Here is a 24493-nt window from a genome sequence, read left to right on the forward strand (position 1 = left end):
GCTAGCCAAGGGTTTCTGATCAGAAACTCTTGGCTAGTGAAGATGACCCTCTTCTAAATATGTGAAAAGTTTTACCCTATATATTCACGTTTCAAGTCATAGAGAGAGAGAGAGAGAGAGAGTAGCTGATTGCTGATTATAAATTTTGAAATACATTAATTTTATCTTTAAGATTGACTTCCTTCTATTTGGATAATTTTAAGATGAGTTCACATAATAATTTTAAATTGTAATAATGATTAAACAGTAATTAAACACTTAAAAAACGGTCCTTATTTTATTCAAATGGGACAGTATAGCAGGAATTTTATACGTAAAAGATCTTTTCGACCGCGAAGAAAAATTCCATGATATTGAACATTTCCTTAATGTACTAAGAATAAGTCTAATTATTTATGTGAATACTGTTTGCTGAAAAGAATTTTTAAACCTTTAGAAAAGATTGTGGATACCATTAAAAGCAAATTTATTAACATAGCAAATATAAATGTATACTTATTGCGAAACAAGGAGAAAACATCGTTAGATAAGCTAAGTTGTAAAATGTTCTATAACGCTTTCATTGCTCAAAAATTTAGTTAACCATACTCTGAAAATATATGGACTAAACTTTTGAATGTTAACTTTGAAGAACACAGAGCGCAAATCTATGCATCAAAAATTATTACTGTTAAGGATAAACAACTTGCCGAATTTAATTATAAACTTCTACATCACTTACTAAATAACAACAAAACTGTGAGTGTCTGGAACAAAAACGTTTCAAAATTATGCAAAAACTGTAATGTACTTGAAGATATTAAACATTTAATCTTTGATTGTAAAAATGTAAAACAAATATGGGATGCGGCAAGTTACTAGTGATACAAATATTCAGTGGAAACATGTTGTAATTGTTTTTTTTTTTTTTGGTTGAAAATCGAAATACACGGATTCTTAATCTTTTAATATCATATTATGTATTTTTTTATGCCCCCGTATCGAAGATTCGGGGGTATATAGTTTTTGCCCTGTCCGTCCATCTGTTTGTCTGCAAAAACTTTAACCTTGCCCATAACTTTTGATTGGTTGGAGCTATGGCTTTCATATTTCACATGTGTATTCCTTGTGACAAGACCTTTCTTTGGGTACCACCATATTTGATCTTTTGGCCTTGACCTTGGAGTTTGACCCAGTTTTGCAAAATTTTACCAAACTTTAACCTTGGCCATAACTTTTAAATTATTGGTGCTAGAGCTTTCATACTTCACATGCGTAATCCTTGTGACAAGACTTTCCTTTGGATACAAACAACTTTGACCTTTTCACCTTGACCTAGGAGTTTGACATACTTTTGAAAAAAATTAACCTTGGCCATAAAATTTGAACGGTTTGTGCTAGGGCTTTCATACTTCATATGTGTAATTCTTGTAACAAGACCTTCCTTTGGATACCAACAACTTTGACCCTTTGACCTTGGAGTTTGACCTTCTTTTAAAAAGCTTTAATCTTGGCCATAACTTTGAAAGGTTTAGGGCTAGGGCTTTCATACTTCACATATGCAATCCTTGTGACAAAACCTTCCTTTAAATACCAACAACTTTGACTCTTTGACCTTGACCTTGGTGTTTGACCTAATTTGAAAAAAAATTTAACCTTGGCCATAACTTTTGAACAGGTGGTTCTAGGTTTTTCATATTTCACAAGTGTATTTCTTGTAAGAAGACCTTACTTTAGGTACCAAAATAATTGATTTGCATTTGAGAGAGTTTAACCTTGCTATAACATGTATAAGTTGCCATACGGAGGCATCAGTGTTTCACAAACACATCTTGTTTTATATATAAAGTTAAAATGAAATTAAGGTTTGATAATAAATTAGAAACAGATGAAGAGGTTAAAATATATGTTAAAAACAATTTATTGTATTACTATGAAATCTATGTTTAAAAATAGAAAATAGACTAAATATGAAAGTCTTAGACTTCTATGAATTGTCTCTGTATTTGTGACTGATTCCTATATTATGCTTTTGTTACATTATTAGTATTATTTTAACTGCAGGAGGGGCCCTGTCCTTCTGTAGTATTGCCATAGGGGGTTGAGTATGGACTTTCGTTTGATGTGAGGTGAGACCCCTTTAAGGCACTTTAAATCAAAAATAAATTATATTTCTATGTATGTCTGGCAAAAATATTTATACATGTACGTATTATCATCACTACTACTTCTATTGTTATTGTCTTCTTTTCAAAGCTTTGTAAATGTATTGTGATATGAATTTAAGCAATGTAAAACCTATTGTCAAGAATGTAGAATGTAAATAAAGAAGTATTATTTTTTTTTAAAAAAAGTAATTAAACTTATATAGTAGTAGCTCTATAGTTCAGTTATCAGAGGCTAAGAAATCCATTTATTGAAAGGACGGAATACAGAACATCTTCTTATCCATGCGTGAAGAAGCAGAAAATACTAGTAATTAAGTACATTTTAATTTTTTGAAAATGTGCCGTCTACCTTTTTTTTCATTTTCCTCATTAATGTGAGAATTATATGGTCATCACTTTACGAAGTCATAAATAAAGTATACAAAGGGAGTAAACTCTTAAAAAGTAAAGATTTATCGTCATATTTAACATTTTTCATAAAATATAGAAACAGATCAAATTATCGAACCTTCTAATCTGCAAAGTTTTTAAACATTATTTTATCCTGTTTACTGATCATTAAAATAATAATAATCCCTCTGATTTAAAACGGAGTGAAAAATATCAAACACCAACAACCTATAAATTTTGAATTTACTGGGTGGCAATAAACAAAATTACAAATACAATAATCGTAAATATTGTATTTACCACCACCCGTCATTATTTACAATATGGCAAAGCTAACAAAGCACAGAATATTCCAATCAAATCTTGTGGTCATGTTAGAGTAATTGTATGTGGACATGAAGTGTTATATAGCTATCACTTTATGCTCGTCAGTAAAGAGATACTGTTAATAACAACTATGACTAGTCTATTCATTACATATTTAAGAGGGCTGGGTGGTTGTGGCCATTTTCAGACTGTACTGATCTCCTTTAGAAGAAGAGCTCCATATAAAAATATACAAAAATGATCAAATTTTAAAACTAAAATGTATGAAATTTTTCTTTGCCAAATGATAGCTGACAGCTTAAGATATCATATCTAAAAAATTAAGTTATATCTGATGGTTAATTTGTTGACCCCCCAGCCTCCTTAAATCTATTTGAGACTGAACAACTATTACTGATACTCGTATTAAATTTATTTAGATTTTAATCCTTACAACTTTGATTTTTTTATAAGTACTTTTATTAACAATCACTTAATGTAAGGCTCCCATGCTAACTGTATCATATATTCATAAACGGGTTCGTTTGGTTGGAAGATTTGAGCTCTTAGGAGGTCAGAGGTCAATAACTGAAGAAAAAAAAAACATTGAAAATCAAATTGGTAAAACATAGAACATTGATCTATATCAAAGGGACCTTTCACTTTGAGACGGGTTCCAACCTTCTAGTAGAGGAACTTGTCTCAGTCGTTTTGTCAAGAGAAAGGGTTTTTGGAGATGTATATGTTTTAAATTATTTTTGTCTCGGTGAAAATTTTGTTTTCCATCTGTAGGGAATATATCAAGAAAAAAATCATTGTACGATATCATTATTAAGACCTTCGGCTTAAATATGTCAGCATAAGAAGGATGCCACTGGGTATTGCATATAATCAATGTCCCGGATGATTTAACCTGTTTTAGCGGATGGATGATCGGGTTGAACTTGTCAAAACTTGCTAAGACATGTAATTTGACATAGCATTTTGGATTTTTTTTTCCACTCATGTGATTTGATAAGAACACAAAAACGATTTTTTGCCCGATAGCAGACTTAACATGCTTAATGTTGCTAGTATATAACTGTCTAACACCTCTTTCCTCTCTTTGCATCCGCTCAGTTTGAAAATATTCATCGAAAGACTGGTAATCCCGGAAATTGGAGTCACTAGCAAATTAAGTCAGAGTTTAATTTTCTTATTGACTACTGTTCAATATAACTGATAATACATGTTACTGACAATAATTATGATCACACGAGGGAAATTTTTTTCTTTTTCTTTTTTCCCCTTTGTATCAATGAAAATGATAAGTATATTTTATCAAACTTAAATTTTGATTTATTGATTCAGTCAATAAATTGTACAACATTCGTTTACAACACAAGTTTTGTTCAAGGCGGAATGGCATTTATAAAGGGGGCGTGGTCAAATCAATGTTATTGGTATTCAAACGTTAATAAACAGATAATAATTTATCAGTTTCTTTCAGAAACTGTTCTTTTATATCTAGAGAACCATTCCTAAAATCAGTTTCCATATATCTTATCCTGTTAAACTCATAACTGACAATAAGCATTCACAGTTTCTGTTTTTGTCAGTAATTGTTGAGCGTTTTCTTCAAATGGACCACATGAGCATTGTTTATTTATCTTTGTTTAAGGTTATGTTTTAAAAACTATGCGCTCTCTCATCTCTCTCTCTCTCTCTCTTTCTTTCTCTCTGGATGTGAAAAACTCGCTCTTGTCTATGAATTGTAAATTCAAACTCTCCGTTTATCACTCACAAATTGTTGATTAAAGCGGACTGGCTATGTTGAACTTGTGTGACAATAAAGTAAGGTCATTGTGTAAATTACACAGTTCGATCCGTTTTACCACGAGGCCTGGCTGTAAGTACATCATTTATGTCGTGAGAATTATCTATCAATCCATTAAAATCTTTAATTTTATTGATGTGTCATTTGCTAAGTTACATGTAGGACTAGTCATTTCCGCGTTGTGGAGTAGCCTTTGCAAGGCTCCTTAAGGAAATCTAATTCAATTAAGAATTCTTACTAAATTCATGCTGTAAATACCACTGATATAGACTGTCAAAATTTCTGTGTGCGTACTCTTATAACATTCCACGCAAGTTTTGAGTTCATCAACGCCACAAGAAAATCGAAAGAGATCATGCAAGTCTGAAAGAAAAAAAAATAACATGCCAAAAATGCATCAACGACACATGTTGTCAAAAAGAAGTAAATATCTCCAAGAAAAAAATTCTTTTCATCTCATTTTCTTTTAATTCACAAGTAACCACGTGAAAAAAGATACATTCAACCACTGCATTTCCATTCTCTTACCAAGATATGATCTTAGATAAATTAAAAACAGCATTGTTACTCCAGTGCAATAATGAAAACGAGACCTAAGGAAATTTTTCTTTTTTTCAATTCAATACACAGATAAATGCTCTATATAGAGGGCGTAGTATCGTGACCCCGGTCCATGAGAATATTTATGACCTCAGGAATCGTGTAATTGTCGCTCAGTGACTCAAAATCCGCTTCAACAAAGAGCAGCGCATCATCTTATTATTGGACTATTCAACTTGACTTAACATGGAGGGATATTGTATTTATATTGTGTTGTTTTTATTGTTTTATGGAAAAGCTCTTTCCCAAACAGGTACGTCAAATAAAAAAAAATGATAAATAAATAAAGCCTCTAAGTGGATATAGCTGAAATACAACATGTATACAGGATGGAATGATTTGAAATGCCCTTATCACATACTTTACTTAAGGTCAAAACTCCATTAACAGATAAACAATCTCGTAAAAGCAAAAACATTTATCTTTCGGGTTAAAATAACATTTATGGCGAATAAGTCAACAACGTACGTTTCAGATTTTATTTTTAATAAATGTTTTCCTTTAAAAAAAAATTCTTCAGCCGAATGTCAACTTTGACAGGATTCAACAAGATAAACTAGTGTAGAATTCTGATTTAACTACGAAACTTTTTTTTCTCTCAACGACTAGGGTTTTAGTATTGCTTGTTGAAATTTTGTCCTTCAATATCCCTCTAACTTAGCTATTTTGTACATTACCTGTCAATTTCGACTTGTAATCTATCACAATGCAGATGGCTTAACTGTTGTTATCACGGGAAACATGCAACATTGGGTGGGGTTCCATTGCTATACACGCTAAGTATTAAGCTTGTTTTCTTATCCTCTCGTCACTTTTGTCATCCACCTTGAAAATTTAAAGATTACAATATATTAAACAATATTTATATTAGATATCTCTACAAAACACCAAATTGTTCACTTCTAAAAAGAAGATTTTTGACATATTTAATAGATACCTGTATATACTTCTTACTTAGATAAGTGTATTTGTAATTCATCAGAGTTCAGATGGGGTAATTACAACAAGCACCCTGAGGAAATTGTTAGAGCAGTATATTTGCCCATCCTGCTCCAAAAAAGAGAAGTATTTAAAATCCATTCATTCATACTGACTGATTCTCGAGCTATTGAATCTGAAATGTTTGAGAATTATCATGTGAGTTTTGATAAATTCACACTTAGCTTGTACTCTACACTGTCGTCATGCTAGTAGGATAAATAAATACCCTTCTTAAATACGCTGAATCTACATGTTTTCCCGTTAAAGCAGGCCAGAAGAACATGAAGAGGGGCGGAGGGGGGGGGGGGGTCAGGGAGGCCACCCCCAGTAAAGTATTTTGCAATAGTTAATTTTCATTTAGATGCTGGTCCCTCCCCCCCCCCCCCACACACATTTTTTTGTGCAAAATTTCCAGGGTTTGGACAGGGTTTGTTTGCTTGTCAGACTTGTTTGTTGAAGGTTGCCCCCCCCCCCCCCCCAATTTTAAAACCCGTGCTACGGGCCTGTAAAGGGTGTAATAACTGTAATAATATTTGTATAATAACTGAATAACTGGAAAAATGGTCTTAATACCATTTGGCAATTACGTATTACGTCATGGACTTTTTGAAAGTAAATTTAGCATATTTGAAAGGAGGGGAAAGGGGAGGGTATTTGGTATTGCAAGTCAGTGTGACTACATTGTATAGTGCTAACACATTACAAATTCGCAAAATTCTTTGACTCATAGTTTCAAGAACAAAACTCTTTGAATGTATGCATCGTCAAGATTTGTGGGAGCAAAAAGTGGTGCACGCATTGCCACAGCAATACTCTCAGAGTAGTTGCTTTATTATAAAGAAACACCCAAATCCTTTATTTAATCAGAAGATTAATGTTATAAAGACGGATAGCCATTAAATAGCAATCAACAGAAAACCATCTTGTCTTTGGTGAGCATTCCAAAAATAAAAGTGCTTCGAAAATAAACTCATCTATTACAATCAAGTATTACCACAGATCTATCGTATGGATGTTATAACCCCCCACACCCCCACACCACCACCACCACCACACACGCAAACCTGATGAATTCTTCAAGACACAATAACTTACCAAACATGACTTCCTTTTAGATCATATCTGATTTTGCTAAGCTTGCCCGGTATACAAAATTTACTGGTAGAAGGGCAGTCTCCAAAATACATAAAATATCAGAATGTAGGTCGGTTAAGATGGGGTTACACCATTCATACGTTATGCGTAGCTAGCCAGGGTGGAAGTGAAGTGTACGCAGAAAATGGCAATCATATTCTTGTGAATCACAGCCTTCAATGATGTGATTTATATTAAATTTCTCAAAGATCTTCAAAGAAATTTATCAATGTGTTATAGAAAAATTACAAACTAATGAATGTTTTATTTGGATTTGGCTATGATTTAATTAATAAAAAGATTTCTTCAGATTTTATAATAAAGACATGGTAATATAAAATTTGAATCGAAACAGTATGAGAACAATTAATGTGAAACACATATACATGTATTTGCTGGATGATATTGATATTTTTTCCCTAATAACTCTCTCTCGATCTCCCCTAGAATTTTTTTAAAATAATGTGTACGTACATGTACTTGCATATTTGCGTATAGGCAATAGGCAGCTACGTGCCTGCGTTAGTTTCCTGTGATATTACATGTTATAAATAATTTAATCCGAACGGGTATAACAATACACAAGATACGATCTAATATCAAGAGTGACGTATATTAGGAAATTATTCGATAAGCAATGAATAATAATTATAATATCTTTATATGCCATAGAAATAAATATTGAAATATTTGAATTCCCTCCTCTTAAATTTTATTTAAAGCGAGGGTAAGTTGGATCATTAATTTTAATTTCCATTTATTTTGCATCGTACTGGTGTCAAATATGACTTTTGATACACATGCTATCCTCTACGATCGTCGGAAATTAAATAATACTTGACTTCCCGTCGACTTTCTTCAATCTGAATTTCTTCTGTCTTCGAACATTATTTGGTAATTAAGTACGTACTTTTTAATCCTAGTCATAATTTGCGAGGTAGAAAAAGATTTTTTTGTCCTAATAAAACAAACTGATTTTTTAATATTTCGGAATCTTAGAAGGAAAATTATGACATTTAATCCAATCAAAAGTAGAGAAGAAAAAACCCCAGATTATTTAGATCCATGATCTTACCAATTTTCACAATATAAATCGTGAAATGACAGGAACAAACGTGTATATGGAAAGATAATTCACTAATTCATTCCATCGACCATCACCCAGTGTTGTCTGACTAAACTAAAAACTAAACTAAAGAAAACACTACTTAGTATACTTGATTTAAATGAGCTTTACATAAATCTTTGGGAAATATCTCTATGCAGCTTGAAGAAAATGTTTGAGGCACAGCTCGTTTTCCAACAAAGAGATTTATCTCTATGCCATGTATTTTCCATCGATTGATTTTGATTTTAAAAAACCAATTTTATTTCTTTCATAAATACCACCGGAACCATTCATAGACTAAACAAGTGAAGGGATTCAACTTACTATATGCATTTGAAATTTTGTTGAATTTCATCTTTAAGAATTGCAAAAATGATTTTAAACCCCCTGCCCAAAATATGTCTTTATATAAGGTTGAGAGTTAAAAGACAGCGATCCATCTCTCACCTGTTTTTTATTTCATTTATTTCTATTCATTGAAAAACCATCCCCCATAGAAATATTATTTTCCCTCTTTTTCTTCCTGCCAGTCTCTGTGGTAACTTTTATATTTATCTAGGTAGTTTTATACCTTAACCATAATAATTGTGTACCAAGTGTGGTCAGCATGTCCTATTTAGTTCGAACCTACAACAAAAGCTTAGTATTTTAAAATTGTTTTGAACATTTTCGGGGAAAATCTCACTTGAGATGTATAAGTAAAAGACACCCAAAAAAATTTGTACATTTATTAACTGGGAAACCTGCGTTTTGTCAGACCCGGGAATTTAATTGTTTGTCATAGACTTATGGGAACATTTTATCAAAACGAATTCTTTTCTGAGAGTCTCAAAAACATTTTGTTTTACCTTCAAAAGTTGCTTTCCATACAAATTTTGTTCTGACTTCCATGTTTGCTGATGGCAAAAGTTTTCTTCAGTTTCATATTTCTTAACATTTTTTTCAGATACAACATTTGTAACAACACCCAAAGTGGTCGAAGCCAAGCTAGGAGAACAAGTTGACTTCTTCCTAACTTACACAACACCAGATAATTCATCGGAATTCTCCGTCTCTCGTCTAAACGGGATGGAAGAAGTAATAAAAATTAGCGACTTAAACATCACCACAAACTCATCATGGACGATGAACGCTAATGTTCGGGTGAGTGTGATAGATGACAACACAAGAAAGGTCAACATAAGAATATATAAAGTGGACTTCCAAATCCATGAAGGAGACTACATGGTCAAGGTTGAAGGGTCAGACGGCGTGGGTGAAGATTCTCTGCTTATAAGGACTATTGGTAACTATAACACCTCACAGTTTCCTTAATCACTGATGAATCAGTTTGAAACACACACACGCTAAACACACAGATACACAGCTCTATTTTTTTTTTAAAGTATATATTGTTTCTTCACAGAATTGTGTTTGGGGGAATTTAAAACTGGACAAAATCATTTCAAGTACGATACTAATAAATACGTAAATAATTCTACAATATTTGATTTAAAAACAAAAAATTCAAAGAAAAATGGGACATTTGAAGACTAAAAAATGGGATTTTTCAGAACTTATTATTTGAAGGCTCATTAATTCATAGCTAACTCAGGTCAAAGTACAACATTTTATATGTTTATTACACACAGTATCAGTAATCTATTCTATATGTTGCTTTCAGCTTCACCGGAAAAACTACAACTGACTGCCAGTACAACGGCTGTCCCAGAAAAGAGTACTATATCTTTCCTATGCAGCGGAAATACAGGAAGACCTCGTCCTATTGTCCATCTGTTACGCCGGGATGTATACAACGGTACCAGCAATAGAACATTCTACCCTATCATGTCTGAGTCCAGTCCCAATATATTAACGCAATTAGAAAACGGCACGTTTGATATGAAACACGGCTTTTTTCTGACTGTACAGTGGCATGACAACTTTGCAGAGTTTCGATGTGGCATCTCTTACGACATAGGCCTTGGTACTGAGCTGCCGTCTGCTCAGAGTGATAGCGTCACCTTGAACGTCAGTAAGTATTCTGTATGATCATCTGAATGTTGAATACCATTGAAAAATGAAGATGAAACAAATCATATCCCCATCACCTTTATCATATGATTTCAACCAAAATTAGCCATAACTGAAGCATAAGTGAATTCAGTCCATTTACGTCACACACTTTAAAAAACGCACAGCAGAGAAAAACTGCGGTATACCAATGTCTGCATTCTAGATATTAGGTCATATATGTTAGGTCTTCTGTATATTATTTGAAACTTGACTAAAACAATCTTGAGCCTGATAATCATACCAATTTTTCTCTGACCTCAAGGAAGGACTGTTTATATCCTTGATGAATTTGTTATCCTATGCGGGATATCATGAAATATGTGGAGATAACGAACAGTATTCGAGCTCAAAAGTTCATTAAACATCACAAAATAGGAGCAGAGCAAACACGGACCTCTAAGACATCAGAGGTGGGATCAGGTGCCAAGGAGAAGTGAGCATCCCCTGCCGACCGGTCACACTCGCCGTGTGCTCCTTGTCATGATCGAGAAATCATCCTATTTGATATAAAACTTTGACTGTAGATCCAAGAAACACGTCATGGAACAATCAGAAAGAGGGGATGAATTCTTAAATAGGTCAGGCTTTCAAAGGAGGAAAGGTGGAATTTCTGATACAATGAAATCCTTTATTTTTATATCAAGACTTCGAATTTTATTAAATATTTAAAAATATAATTTTTATTTTGGAATTAGGCCGAGTTTAATTGTGCTAGCTTCTATGAACATAAATGTGAACCTAGAAAGTAACGATTTGTAAAGACTTGACTTTATCTATTCTCAAAGAATGTTTCATTAAAGCTAGGAGACCATGGCTTAAATGCGTCCTCTCCTAAAAACGTTTAAAATTTGTTGTTTAGAAATGCATTTGTAGTCCCTGTACATGTATTTTACTTACGTTTTTCTTTCAGCATCCAATCGATTCCTGCAGATTCAGGCCCAACCAACAATTGTAGAATTGGGACAGGATGGAGTGGCTATCATCTGTTCTATTATCAGCTCACAGCTAACTTCAGTATTTGTCATACAATTGCAAAGAAACATCACGACCATCTTTGAAAACGCTGCTTCAGTCAGTTTATCTAATGGACAGGCTGTTACAGCATATCAGGATACATCATTACAAGGCAGAACTACATTAACAGGTTCTTTAATTCCATCTTCTACAGCACACCTCCGATTATTTTTCCCCAGCAGGAATGTAACGTGTCCCGGAGATTTTACAGAGTATAAGTGTTCCCTAAGTGCTTTTGATTCATCAGGTGTTGTTAATCAGGAGACAGATCCAGTGAAGAAGTCTTTTAGAGGTATACACATGGATAGGCCTTCACAATCATCATCTGTTTGAATTGTGAAGCAAATCTCAAATAAGACGAGGTTATGTGATTATTTCCCGACATTTCTCCAATAAGACAAAATTAAAAAAGATTTTCAAAATTCATGACTTGTTTTAAAAAAAAATTGTCATTAAAAATGTCAGAAACACCTTGCATTCAAATTCAGATATTCACAAAAACATATATGTCTGTAAATTTGTACACTGCAAAGTTAAAGGCAATTTCAAAGTGCTCAAAACTTGTAAATATTCAAAAAATAATCTGAAGATAAATTCAATGTACAAATCGACCGATCGGAATTCTTGGGAATTCCGAATTTGCAAAGAAAAATCCCTCAGAATACCTCCTCGGCTACTCTGTCTTTCACTCAATACCCCAAAAATTCTCTCAATTTTTTTTCCGTTTTAGAGTTCATAGTTATATAAAAGCAGTATTAAATTATTGTATATTTCAGTTCAACCAACATTGATTTCGGTGCCAAGGGTCGGAATTCTTGGAGAATCTGACACTCCTAATAGACAATTTAAAGTTGGGACTGCGATACAACTGACATGTACTGGACAAATCGGCAGTGATCCTAGCGCTGTAAATTTTTTTCATCACTAAGTCTAGGAATAAATGTTGCAATTTTCCATATTTTACATACAGATGAGAAAAATGTCTTTGCAAAAGATGAATTTTGTCATGCTAGCTCATTCTGTAAAGCAGCGTTATCAAATTCGCAATTCCTTTATTCCTTGGTCTTTTAGCAATTTTTAACCTTTTTTGTACATTTTGCTTCAACCTTTGTTGGAATTCTTTTTGGAGGGGGTTCTTTTTTGAAAAATCATTTAATGATGAATATTTTATACCTGAAACTTGCATTTATTTTGTGAAATTCCAGACGATACGTTGGTGTGCTCAGACTGCCGGAGCATCGTCCTTCACGGGATTACCACAGATCCCGGTCCATTCCCAAGCCTCACAATCTACTGGCTGTCAGTACACACGTTCCAGTACCATCACATACAACCTCACCAGCAGTGATACCCACACACAATTCCTGTGTGAGTCTGGATATTCTATTCTTTGTGGAACAGGAACAGCTAAGCAATACATTAACATAACTTTAGGTAAGTAGTAAATTTTAATTACTGTTTCTTTCATCAATTTTCTGCAATTTCATTGGTAGAATACTGGTTTATTGTTTTTGCTCATGCTCTGCAGTGAGCCAAGTTTCCAGGTCAAAGGTAAAGGTCAGAACAAGTCTCTGTTTAAATGTTTGTCAAGAACATATTTACTCTTCATTAAATTTAGCCCAATGTAGCTCGAACTTCATGTAGAGAGCATCCTTTGACCAAGAATATGCCGTAACCTTGAAAAAAGTTTAACGAGGTTCGTTCCTAAGCTTTTGAGCAGATTTTTTTGTAGACCTCTATCTAAAAAATTCTGCATAATGTTTTAGTTCTTACAATAAATTTGGATTCTGCAATGCTAATTTAACTATATTCAATTAAAACCTCATGATTAAATTCCGTACTGAAAGCATTAAGTTAGGAACTATATTTTGTGGCGGAAGGTTTTATAGAGGAAAATGATCTATTTTTCTCATTCGAAATATTTACAGTATTGTTAAGTTTGGATTCCTATTTTTACATGCAGCCTGCACACAAAGTTATTTTGAGCAGTGAAATGTTTTATGCTGGTCCTAAATAATATATTAAATTAACCGTCATGAATTCTGTCATCATATTGGAAAAATATAACAAATATATTGTGAAAGTCTTGGGGAAAAAATAGCCCATTTTAGGCTAAAAATTAGCACTATTTTAGTTATATCTAAAAATTAACATCACATACCCCCACTTTTAATTTTATTTTTTGAATAAACAAGATAATTTTAACCATTCTGCTTAATCTCAGAAAAATGTCATTACTTTCAAATGATTTTATTGCTTGTTCAATTTTTAATGCCAGAAAAATAATATTTTTTGAGTGCAAAAAGGTCAAATAATTGACTATGAAACTTTTTTGTTGTCACAAATTTTAAGGAGACTAATCAAGATGAAAAAAGACTGTATTTGTTCCGATAATTTATTTGGATAAAAAATATTAGAGGAAAAACTTTGAAAAATTGATTTATGTGTTAGACGTAATTAAAGTGCAAAAAGGTCATATTAAATGCTCCGTAGCGCCGAAAGAAGCGCATTGACCTCCATTTTTTGGTTTTGATTTTTAATTCAGCTATGTGTCTAGATTCCAAAAATATACTTGATAAAAAATTCTCAATACTTTTGATAACAGGATCCAACCTCCTTAAGGTTGAAGGAGTTCTTTTTGTAAAATCCTCGTCTTACTTCTAATATTGGACAAGTTAATAAGCTTCATCCACAGAGTGCCTTGGATCAAGAACCTGTATGTTTTAACCAAGCCAAATGTCATTATAAAAACAGACTGTTAAATCATGAAACGTTGTTCATCTTTTGTTACATATTTCGGATAGTCATCAACAAAATTTACAATAAATTTAGGGGATTGCAGTTGTCTTTTATTATTTCCTCTGTTTTAACCTCTCGTAAAAAAAAAAAAAATGCCTATCCTTCTCCTTACACTAAATCCGTTTCTTGGTATAAAAGGTTATCTCCACCCTAACAAAAAAAATACTATAGTAAACTATAGTTAACTATAGTTCACTATAGTTAACTATAGTACCAAAGTAAAAACTTTGGAACTTTGATTTACTATAGTGAAAACTTTGGAACTTTGATTTACTTCAGTGAAAACTTTGGAACTTTGATTTACTATAGTAAAAACTTTGGAACTTTGATTTACTAAAGTAAAAACTTTGAAACTTTGATTAAGTACGATAAATCCTGTGGAATTATGTTTTTGATTCCCATTCTTTACATTTTATGATATTTCAAGTTTAAGATTCATAAAAGCTTTAGAGAACATTTTTAAACCCGACCCCTCCCCTAAAAGAATAATGTACAAGATATGAATTTTAATGTAAAGGTTGTCGCTTGCGCCGATAAATAAGCAATATTTATTTCAATGCATTTAATTTTAATGTTATGCACATGTAACGCAAGTCTTATTTATGGAGAAAAAATAATATATTATTGTGTCATTTAGAATCAAAATATCTGCTTCATTAACTTCAGTCAACATGTATTTTTTTTAAATTTATAAAAGTAAATATTGAATTTGAATTAACTACTTTGTATATTTAAATAAAGATGTACAACAAAAACGTGCCCCAACCAACCCAATATCCACCCCTCCCCTAAAACGACTAAATAATAAAAAAATTAATAAAAATACATAAGTTGTTAAACTATTAAAAAAAACTTTGAAACTTTGATTAAGTATAGGGAAAACTTTGAAACTTTAATTAACTATAGTAAAAACTTTCGAACTTTGATTTACTATAGTTAAAACTTTGGAACTTTGATTTACTATAGTGAAAACTTTGGAACTTTGATTTACTATAGAAAAACTTTGGAACTTTGATTTACTATAGTGAAAACTTTGGAACTTTGATTTACTATAGTGAAAACTTTGATTTACAATAGTAAAAACTTTGGAACTTTGATTTACTATAGTGAAAACTTTGGAACTTTGATTTACTATTGTTAACTATAGTAAACTATAGTTAACTATAGTTTACTACAGTATTTTTTTGTTAGGGCAATTCCAATTAAAGTCCTTTATAAGTCCCTTTTACATTGTTCCCCTACTGAAAGTGATATTGTTTGAGATGGTCACCATCTAAGTGACATCTATCAGTCTTCCATCAGTATCTAATCTCCTTTGTACAATCTAGAATTTATAACATTTTTCAACACATTTGACAGCTTCAACACCTCATATAAACTATAGTTTTCAATGTTTTTTTTAGCTCACCTGAGCCGAAGGCTCAAGTGAGCTTTTCTGATCACTTTTTGTCCGGCGTCCGTCTGTCTGTCTGTCCGTCTGTCTGTCTGTCTGTCTGTAAACTTTTAACATTTTCGACTTCTTCTCAAGAACCACTGGGCCAATTTCAACCAAACTTGCCACAAAGTATCCTTGGGTGAAGGGGATTCAAGTTTGTTAAAATAAAGGGCCACGCCCTTTTTCAAGGGGAGATAATAAAGAATTAGTGAAAAATTAATAGCATCTTTTAAAAATCTTCTTCTCAAGAACCACAGGGCCAGGAAAGATGAAACTCATGTGGAAGCATCCTCAGGTAGTGTAGATTCAAGTTTGTTCAAATCATGACCCCCGGGGGTAGGGCGGGGCCACAATGGAGGATCAAAGTTTTACATAGAAATATATAGGAAAAACCTTTAAAAATCTTCTTCTCAAGAACAGCAAAGACATGTTGAGTCATATTTATATGGAAGCATCCTCAGGTAGTGTAGATTCACGTTTGTTCAAATCATGACCCCCGGGGGTAGGGCGGGGCCACAATGGAGGATCAAAGTTTTACATAGAAATATATAGGAAAAACCTTTAAAAATCTTCTTCTCAAGAACAGCAAAGACATGGTGAGTCACATTTATATGGAAGCATCCTCAGGTAGTGTAGATTCAAGTTTGTTCAAATCATGACCCACGGGGGTAGGGCGGGGCCATGATCGACTATCAAAGTTTTACATAGAAATATTTAGGAAAAATTTTAAAAATCTTCTCAGGAACAGCAAAGCCCTGATTGATCATATTTATGTGGAAGCATCCTCAGGTAGTGTAGATTTTATTTTGTTCAAATCATGACCCCCGGAGGTAGGGTGGGGCCACAATGGAGGATCAAAGTCTTAAATGGAAATATATATTATAATATCTTGGAAGCATCCTCAGGTAGTGTAGATTCAAATTTGTTCAAATGATGACCCCTGGGATAGGGAGGAGCCACAATGGGGGATAAAATTTTTACAAAGGAATATATGGGAAATTTTTTTTGAACATCTCAAGTACAAGAAAGCCATTTGTTATATCGACATGGAAGCATCATCAGGTAGTTTAAAATTCAAGTCCCCCCCCCCCCCGCGGTGGTAATCTTTTCAATACTGAACTCGTGCTTTTGCCTAGCCAGTGTGCTCAGGTGAGCGATGTGGCCCATGGGCCTCTTGTTCTTTAATTCCTATAAAAACAATTTTAGGTAGAGGATAGATAATCTTCATTAAATGAAACTAAAAGCAGTTTGTCTTTAAAAGATAGATAGCTTCTGTCTTATAGTAGTGTGAATCATGATCAGTTGCATGGTATGTAATTTATTTTCATTGTCATTTTTTCACAGAGGGAGACACAGTTACAACTAATGCGGCGACAACAGAGAGTACGTACTGTATATGTAGTTTACCTTTAAAAGATTACCTAAGTTTATTAAGGTGACATATCGTAATTATATTTCAATTTGTTGCCATAATCTATAAAACAAAATGAAAGTAAAAAACTGGTCACGACCGAAGTATATCATGGCTTTTGAATGTGGATCAAATGTGAAATGGTATAGAATTGAGTCAATTGACTAAGCTTGTTTTTGTGTCATTCTGCTGTAAACAAACATTTTACTAAGGAAAACATAAATGGAAGCCCGACTTTCTTCAAAACTAAAAATTGTAATATCATTATCATCATAGAGCATATACAACTTGTACTACTTATATGATACATGTTTATATAGTTAGTAGTCCCCGGGATGCCTTAATAAGCTTTTGAACAAAGAATGAATGGTACCCCATCCCCCAGCTTGTCTATGACTTTAATCTTTATTGCATCTTTGGGATCATTGAGAATATAGTTTGTCCGTAGAAATCATCTGTTATCCCTTTCTGTAGTGAGTACAACTCCACAAGTAGAATCAACAACCAGCAGTTCAAATCAAGAGTCTTCCAAGACTGGTAAAACTTACCGCTTACACACACTTCTACCTTTTCAACATCTTTCTGCATAATTATGTATTTAGGGCTATTCTCATAAATATTTGCATTTACTGAAACACAGGAAGTTCCTATTTGTATTCATACACAGGTTTGTACTTCATTGTTGTATTTTTATGTTCAGCGTTAAGTTGCAATTTTTTTTACTCAGATTTTGTCATTATGCAATACTAGTATTACTTTATGATTCTGTCACTGTTTTAACTAGAAAATGTAAAGCAGTAATTCTTGAAAGAAATCATCTGTGATTTGTGCAGAGATTAATTATTGTTCATGGATATTTTGGTTGTTTAATTTCTAATCCATTTTCAATTTGCTTTTTCTGACTAAATCTTTAATTATTATTTAATTTCTTGCATTCTTCGTAAATTTGATGAATTATTCGTGTGAAACCAGACAAAAGAAAACTTTTTTACCAAAACATCCCCCCCCCCAGTTATCCTCATTCCATTTGTTTTGAATGTTTGTGTTGTATGTGTTCTAAATATTTCGAAATTATCCTGTTTCCTATTGTAAGTAAAACACTGTCTTCTTTATTATAAGCTTCGGCTTAAGGTGTTGATCTGTATATTGATTTTTATGAGATTATTTGAAAATCTCAGTAAATTTACTTTAAGATAATCAACCTTCGCATCCTTGACTTAAAACGAAACGTAAAACGGGCATTTCATTTTACTAATTACCATATCCCTGGCTGTAAACCCAAACCCCAGAGTTTGGGGTTTTGATGAAGAAATGTTCCAATATTTCCTGAGAGTTGAAATATTCAAATCATCATAAAGTCATATCTATTGTACAACTTGTACCAATCTTCATAAATCCCCCCCCCCCAGGGGTTGGGTGGGGATGTCCGATGCTCTTCGATACACGTTTATAATGCACGGTGGGTAGCTCACGTGGTTTTAAAAATGCTTTTATATTAATCATTTATTGCACATTTGGTATTCCTGTGAAGTTTGGATATACTTTATCCATAGTAGTCCTTTCCACAGTGAGCACATCTACAACTACACAAGAGTCAACAACCACCTGCACAAAAAAGAAGTCTTCACAGACTGGTAAACATGACACAACAGGAACATTAAAGCATTGTTTCCTCTTTTTTGCATAAGGGTTTTGTCCATTTACACAAGTATTTATAGAACATGTTATACACAATGTTCATATGCGTTTGAATTATCAGGTTGAAAACATCCCTGGTAAAGCAAGAATTTTTCATTTTATCGAGAAGAGACTTCTCCCCGATTTAACCATCATCAAGACATAAAGCGGATATCTAAACTCACAATTAAAAAAAAAATAGAAAAAAATAAAATATAATGTCTTGATATTCGGGTTATTTTTTGTTTTGCGATTTGGTTTATATCTAGATATATGCAATGTACATGTATACTGAGAAATTCTCTCTTTACCATGAATATTCCAAACCTGTTACATACGTTTTAATACCTGACTACATTTGTTATTTTATATGTAGGTTATTCCATTGTAAATCCAATAAAATTTTAATAAAAATAATGAAATATTACCTCATGGTACTTTAAGTTACTGGAATACGTAAGCTAGAATCATATCAAAAATATTCCATCCTGATTTTATTATTGTATACAGCTTTAAATTTGTTTATGTACCTTTTCTCAATTTCTTATTTTTTTTTTCAAAATCCCTTTTGGATTTCCCCCATGTTCCTTTCATATCATAATTTGTCTTTTGTTAAAATCCTTGCAGTACAGTACTAATTTTATTATATTTTTTCCGGAAAAGCGAAGAAAATAAAGCTGTAAACAAGCACTTTAAAAAAAAAATTAATTATTCTCACTGCATATCAGTATACATATTTTGTTGCATTATGATATGTTCTTAATATTTCCCAGTCATCTTACTGTCTTTTATTTTACTCTGTCATCCTTCAATATTGTCAGCTTTCATCATCATGTACCTTTCAGGTACTAGTATCATATTTATAAAGCGACCATTATAAGATTATTTGAAAAATTCTGCATATGATAATGATCAATTTTTAAAGGCAATCCATCTGTTCAGAAAAAAAGAAGGAATTGGTAAATGTTGAATATTTCATAATGTAGCATTTGATTTTACAATTTTAGCAATAACGATTGTTAGAATATATGTTGAAATACATAAGTAGTACTGTGAGGTTAAATTGCGAGCCTTTCGTTTCAGATACAGATGATATCGCAGTCATTGCTGGGGGCGTGGTCGGAGGGGTGGTGGTTCTTATCGTTATCATTCTTCTGGTCTATTTCCTGGTGCTCCGCAGAAAATCAGGTGAATCGTGTAAGTCATTTCAGTCCTTTGATGAAATCTTCTTACGATGATATAATTTGTCTCCAATATTCTTTGTGCAGTAATAAAAAAGTAAAGATATCTACATTGTCAGATCTTCACTTTGGTAAAAATCTTTTCACAAAATGATGTAGACATGCCAGCTATTAATTGATTAATGGATTTTGAATTGTCTTGAAACTGATTTTTAATGTTAATGTTTTTATCTTAAATGGTGATAAGTTTACTTTTTGTATAACCTTTTTGTACTTTCATACCTAAACATTTTGAATATTGTATCTGTGAAAGTAATATTCAGTAAATAAATTAAGAGCATTAATTTGTTAATTGAAAAAAATAAGTATTTTTTTTTTAAACTATCTCTTGCTGATTGTTTTCAAAGATGAAAGTGCATATCAATTTTGTTAACATACAATTAAAATCACCCTTTTCACCTGTCTGACATTATTTTTATCAGCGACTGAATCTCCTACTGGTAACTATACAAACATATCTAGTACATTACATATGCTAGTATTCTATAATGAAAGTTTTCTTGCAAGTGGGAAAATTTCAGAATTGTGGTTAAATTAAATACTTATTGTCTGCAAGCAGAAATGAATTACTGTTAAGTGTTTATATGCATGTAATGAAAATCATGTACGGATATGATGCAAAATGAACTGCTTCTTAATATTGCCTCGATATTTCAGACAGGAGTAAATGCATGATCTTTTATGCATGAATTAATGCACGTACATTTACTCGCTAAATGCAAACTTTACCTCATTTGATATCCATCCCAAATTAAGAATGAGAATGCCGGTTCTGCGGCTTTTTAAAGACACATTTCTAATTTCTTTCCACTCGACTTCCACTTGCAGTAGTTCGATGATTACCAATCTTGATGCGATATCGCATGGATTAATTAAAATTTACAACCTCTTTCTTTCATTCTTGTCATTTTTAAAATATACACTGTAGCATAGTAAGAATTATGCTTGTAAACGAAATTAATACGTATAGAATTAACTTTTTTTTAAATGTGATGTTTTCTGTCAGGATAAAGGTGTTTGCATTAACAAAATCAAAGTAAACTCTCAGTCTGATTCTCATTTATTCCTTTCAGACAAAACAAAGGAAAACGTTCCAGGGTAAGTTAATTTAATGATTTAAAGACATTTGATTCGAATTCAGATGTCTTTATCATGATTTGGTTCCAACAGTTATATCTAGTATTAGTGTTGATCCCTAAGGAATTTCATGTGGAAAGTAAATGAAGATGTACCATTTTATAATGAAAAATTAAAAAAAAAAAATGAATTAAAATTCAAGAAGAGGAAGCTTTTCAGAGATTTCTATGATATTTGCACCAGGTCTTGTAGAATAAAAGAAATTGTCCTTTAATTTCGCACACTAATAAATCATAACCAAACTATTGATCATTGATATACAACAGATGTTTACTTACTGTATGACTGTGTGTTTTAGATATAATGGACCATCTAATTCAGAAGGGCCTGTTTATAGTATGCCCGTCAAAAACAACAACGTCCCTGAAAAACAGGTGAGGTGACCTTTGGACTCTTATAACTTATTAAAGAACTTGTCTTTATCTTTTCTAATTCATACATGTAGCAAATTCTTTCATAACTTTCATAATTTTTTTCATTCCTGCAGCCTAGATGTCTTTTTCTAAATTCAAAATTGTTTTCACACTTTTAATTTCTGCTTTTTTAACCAGTTGGTTTTTAATAAAAGCGATTGTATTTTAAAGATTAAATGTTATTTTATCTATGATTTTGTTTAGTTTGTTTGCTTGTTTTCATTTGGCCGTATTTTCTTTTTCTTTTTCTTTTTTTTTTAATTTTGTTTACTTTATTTGCTTGTTTTCATTTGGCCATATTTTCATTTTTTTAAAATTTTGTTTAGTTTGTTTGCTTGTTTTCATTTGGCCGTATTTTCATTTTTTAATACTAAATATTGAAAAATGTTGCATTATCTCAAGCAATGTAATTATTTATAACAAAATTATTATTATCTTATGCTTTTTTAATGTCATAAATTATATACGCCAAATGTGATTTTAAAAAAAAGTAACTCTCCTTGTGAATTTCATATAAGCATTCTGTAATATTTATTGGTATAACTTGAATGCTAACATGCAAGAACAATTTAAAAAATATACTAGTATGTATTTTATTTCAACTATATAGGAGTTGAAAGATATCATAAGCATGATATTAGTTTTGTTTTTTGTTTGTCTATATGAATGATGTTGTATGTAGGTCAAATTCGAAAAAATCATTTATATCGTTATGCAGTGAAATACGATCTATATGAAACCATTTGTATGAAATCTGAAAGACTTGCTGATATGTTGAAATTTATATTTTGAAATAGTCTTAAAATTTGGGAATTGGATTGCAGGCATATTATTTCAAAAGCACATTTTGTATCATTCTTTTAGTTTAAAATAACCAGAAATGTAAATTTTATATTCTTATTTCAATTATATATAAATATTGTAATATTCAATAATGTTGGTATTTGTAGCTTCTAATTAGCTTATGTTCCAACACTGAAATTTTAGAATGTATTATATATATCCTGGGTTGTATACAATGTGTTCATCGAAATACTCTATTTATCTCTTGGACATGAAATATATATTGCAGTCTTTCTTTTTATGTCAACATGGTATAAAAGTACCATATTAAGACTACTTAATCTCTGACTGCATGAGGAGATCCAGAGAACGAATCTTAACACTGCATGAACAAAAAATTATCACTGGCTTATCAAAATACCCCCTTTTAATTCCATGTAGAATATACAATGTATGTAACAACTAATCTTTTACAAACTAGGAGAAGCCCAATTTTAGAGTGATGGCAGGGTCATGCCAGTATGCCATGCTTCACTGTTACAAAAATTTCCGTTTTTGTTTTTGGTCTTCAGAAGGAAAACGATGACAAAAAAGACAATGACGAGGCAAAGGAGGAGGCAAAGACGGAACTCCATTACGCCGACCTTGAAATAACAGTCCGACCCCAAGGAGGCAGTATCAAATCCCAGTCCAAACCCAAGATGGAAGTCAGCAATACAGAATACGCTAGTGTTACATTTGGCAAAACTGCATAAAAACCTTAGATGCAGTAATCAATCCATTTGACCAAAGATTTTTTTTTTGTAATTGTAAAAAAATATATTGATATGAAACTGTACCATTAAGGATTTGAATGATTTTCTTTTAAAAATTCTTACTACCAGGTGTCTTTGACGTCATTTTGTATAAAATAGTAGGAAACATCAAATCCAACACAGTGTATTTACTGTATAATCATTTTCAAAGTTGGGGTATCTTACTTCGTGGAATTTTCCAAAAAGTTTTAGCCTCGGAAAATATGACATGAAGCAATATTTTCGATGATGACACGTTCGTCCGCTATATTGAAATCCCTTGAATGTGCATAGTTTAGCAATTCTCAAATATTGGTCCAAGCTAATTAAAGTCATTCCACAGTTCTTCATTTTCAATAACTATGAATGAGATTTACTTTTGATAAATCACAAGAACTTTTCAGTACAAATAAAATAGGACACGAATCCGTGATTTTTATTTCTTTGTTGTTGGGTCAATTTCTTTTTGTTTTAACTGAAAATGTAACGAAAAAAAACTTTACTTGTTTTAAAAAATGTAAGTTTTTAACTAGTTTTAAAATTGTAACTTGCAAAATTGAATTCCTGTGGACAGTTATCAGTAATTAATTCAGCATTATCAAGAAAAATATAGTTTTGAAGAATAAGCAGATGTATTCATCTTCGATGTCTTTGGCTTTTTAGCCATTTTTCTATTATTTCCAGTTGTCTTTCTCTTCCCCTGTTGAAAAAAAAAATGGTTAATTAAACCCATGATAGCTTGCCTTAGATATTTGCAGTTGACTGTGACAACCATGACTATGGACACTTCTCTAATTTCCCCTTTTAAGTCTTTTTTTTATATTTGTAATAAGATATTTCGATGCAAAAAAAAGTAATACATTGTTTTATAATTATATACTAACTATTAATTTTGGTTTGAAATAAAAACTGTGTCAACAGTTCACTGGCTTAGACTATTTCTGTGTACTCAAATACTCAGTATGTTTGTCTTGGTGTTAAGATTTTCACTTTGTGTGTGAGTGTGTGTGTGGCTTGTATTGTGTTGTCTTTACTATGTTATTGACAGATTATGTTTATCTTTCGATATTTGGAAGTTAATTGTTTTGAATGTTTTCGATTTTTGAAAAAGACAAGGCTTACGTACGATGTTTATTGTGATAAAGGTACAGATCACTTTTATAGTTCAGTGTCCCGAATGTGTCTTTATTTTTTGTAAACTGAGCATATCATATATGTGAAACTTTTAAAAGTGCACTTTTGCCATTCTTTC

General features: G+C 32.1%; 1 protein-coding gene across 1 annotated transcript; it reads left to right on the forward strand.

Annotated features, from left to right (window-relative positions):
• The first annotated feature begins 5286 nt into the window (after positions 1 to 5286).
• Positions 5287 to 24164, forward strand: LOC133197235 (uncharacterized). The gene is made up of 12 exons (XM_061333161.1): positions 5287 to 5512; positions 9429 to 9767; positions 10146 to 10496; positions 11448 to 11843; positions 12328 to 12458; positions 12757 to 12985; positions 17130 to 17168; positions 19957 to 20070; positions 20537 to 20554; positions 21188 to 21212; positions 21550 to 21625; positions 23020 to 24164. Exons 1-12 carry the CDS (start codon positions 5446 to 5448, stop codon positions 23200 to 23202), a joined length of 1968 nt encoding a protein of 655 aa, XP_061189145.1. The 5' UTR covers positions 5287 to 5445; the 3' UTR covers positions 23203 to 24164.
• The last annotated feature ends 329 nt before the right edge of the window (positions 24165 to 24493 follow it).

This window comes from Saccostrea echinata, unplaced genomic scaffold (genome assembly GCF_033153115.1).
Source record: "Saccostrea echinata isolate AGI-Se365-2 ecotype Australia unplaced genomic scaffold, CSIRO_AGI_Sech_v1 ptg000030l, whole genome shotgun sequence".
NCBI classification, from domain to species: domain Eukaryota; kingdom Metazoa; phylum Mollusca; class Bivalvia; order Ostreida; family Ostreidae; genus Saccostrea; species Saccostrea echinata.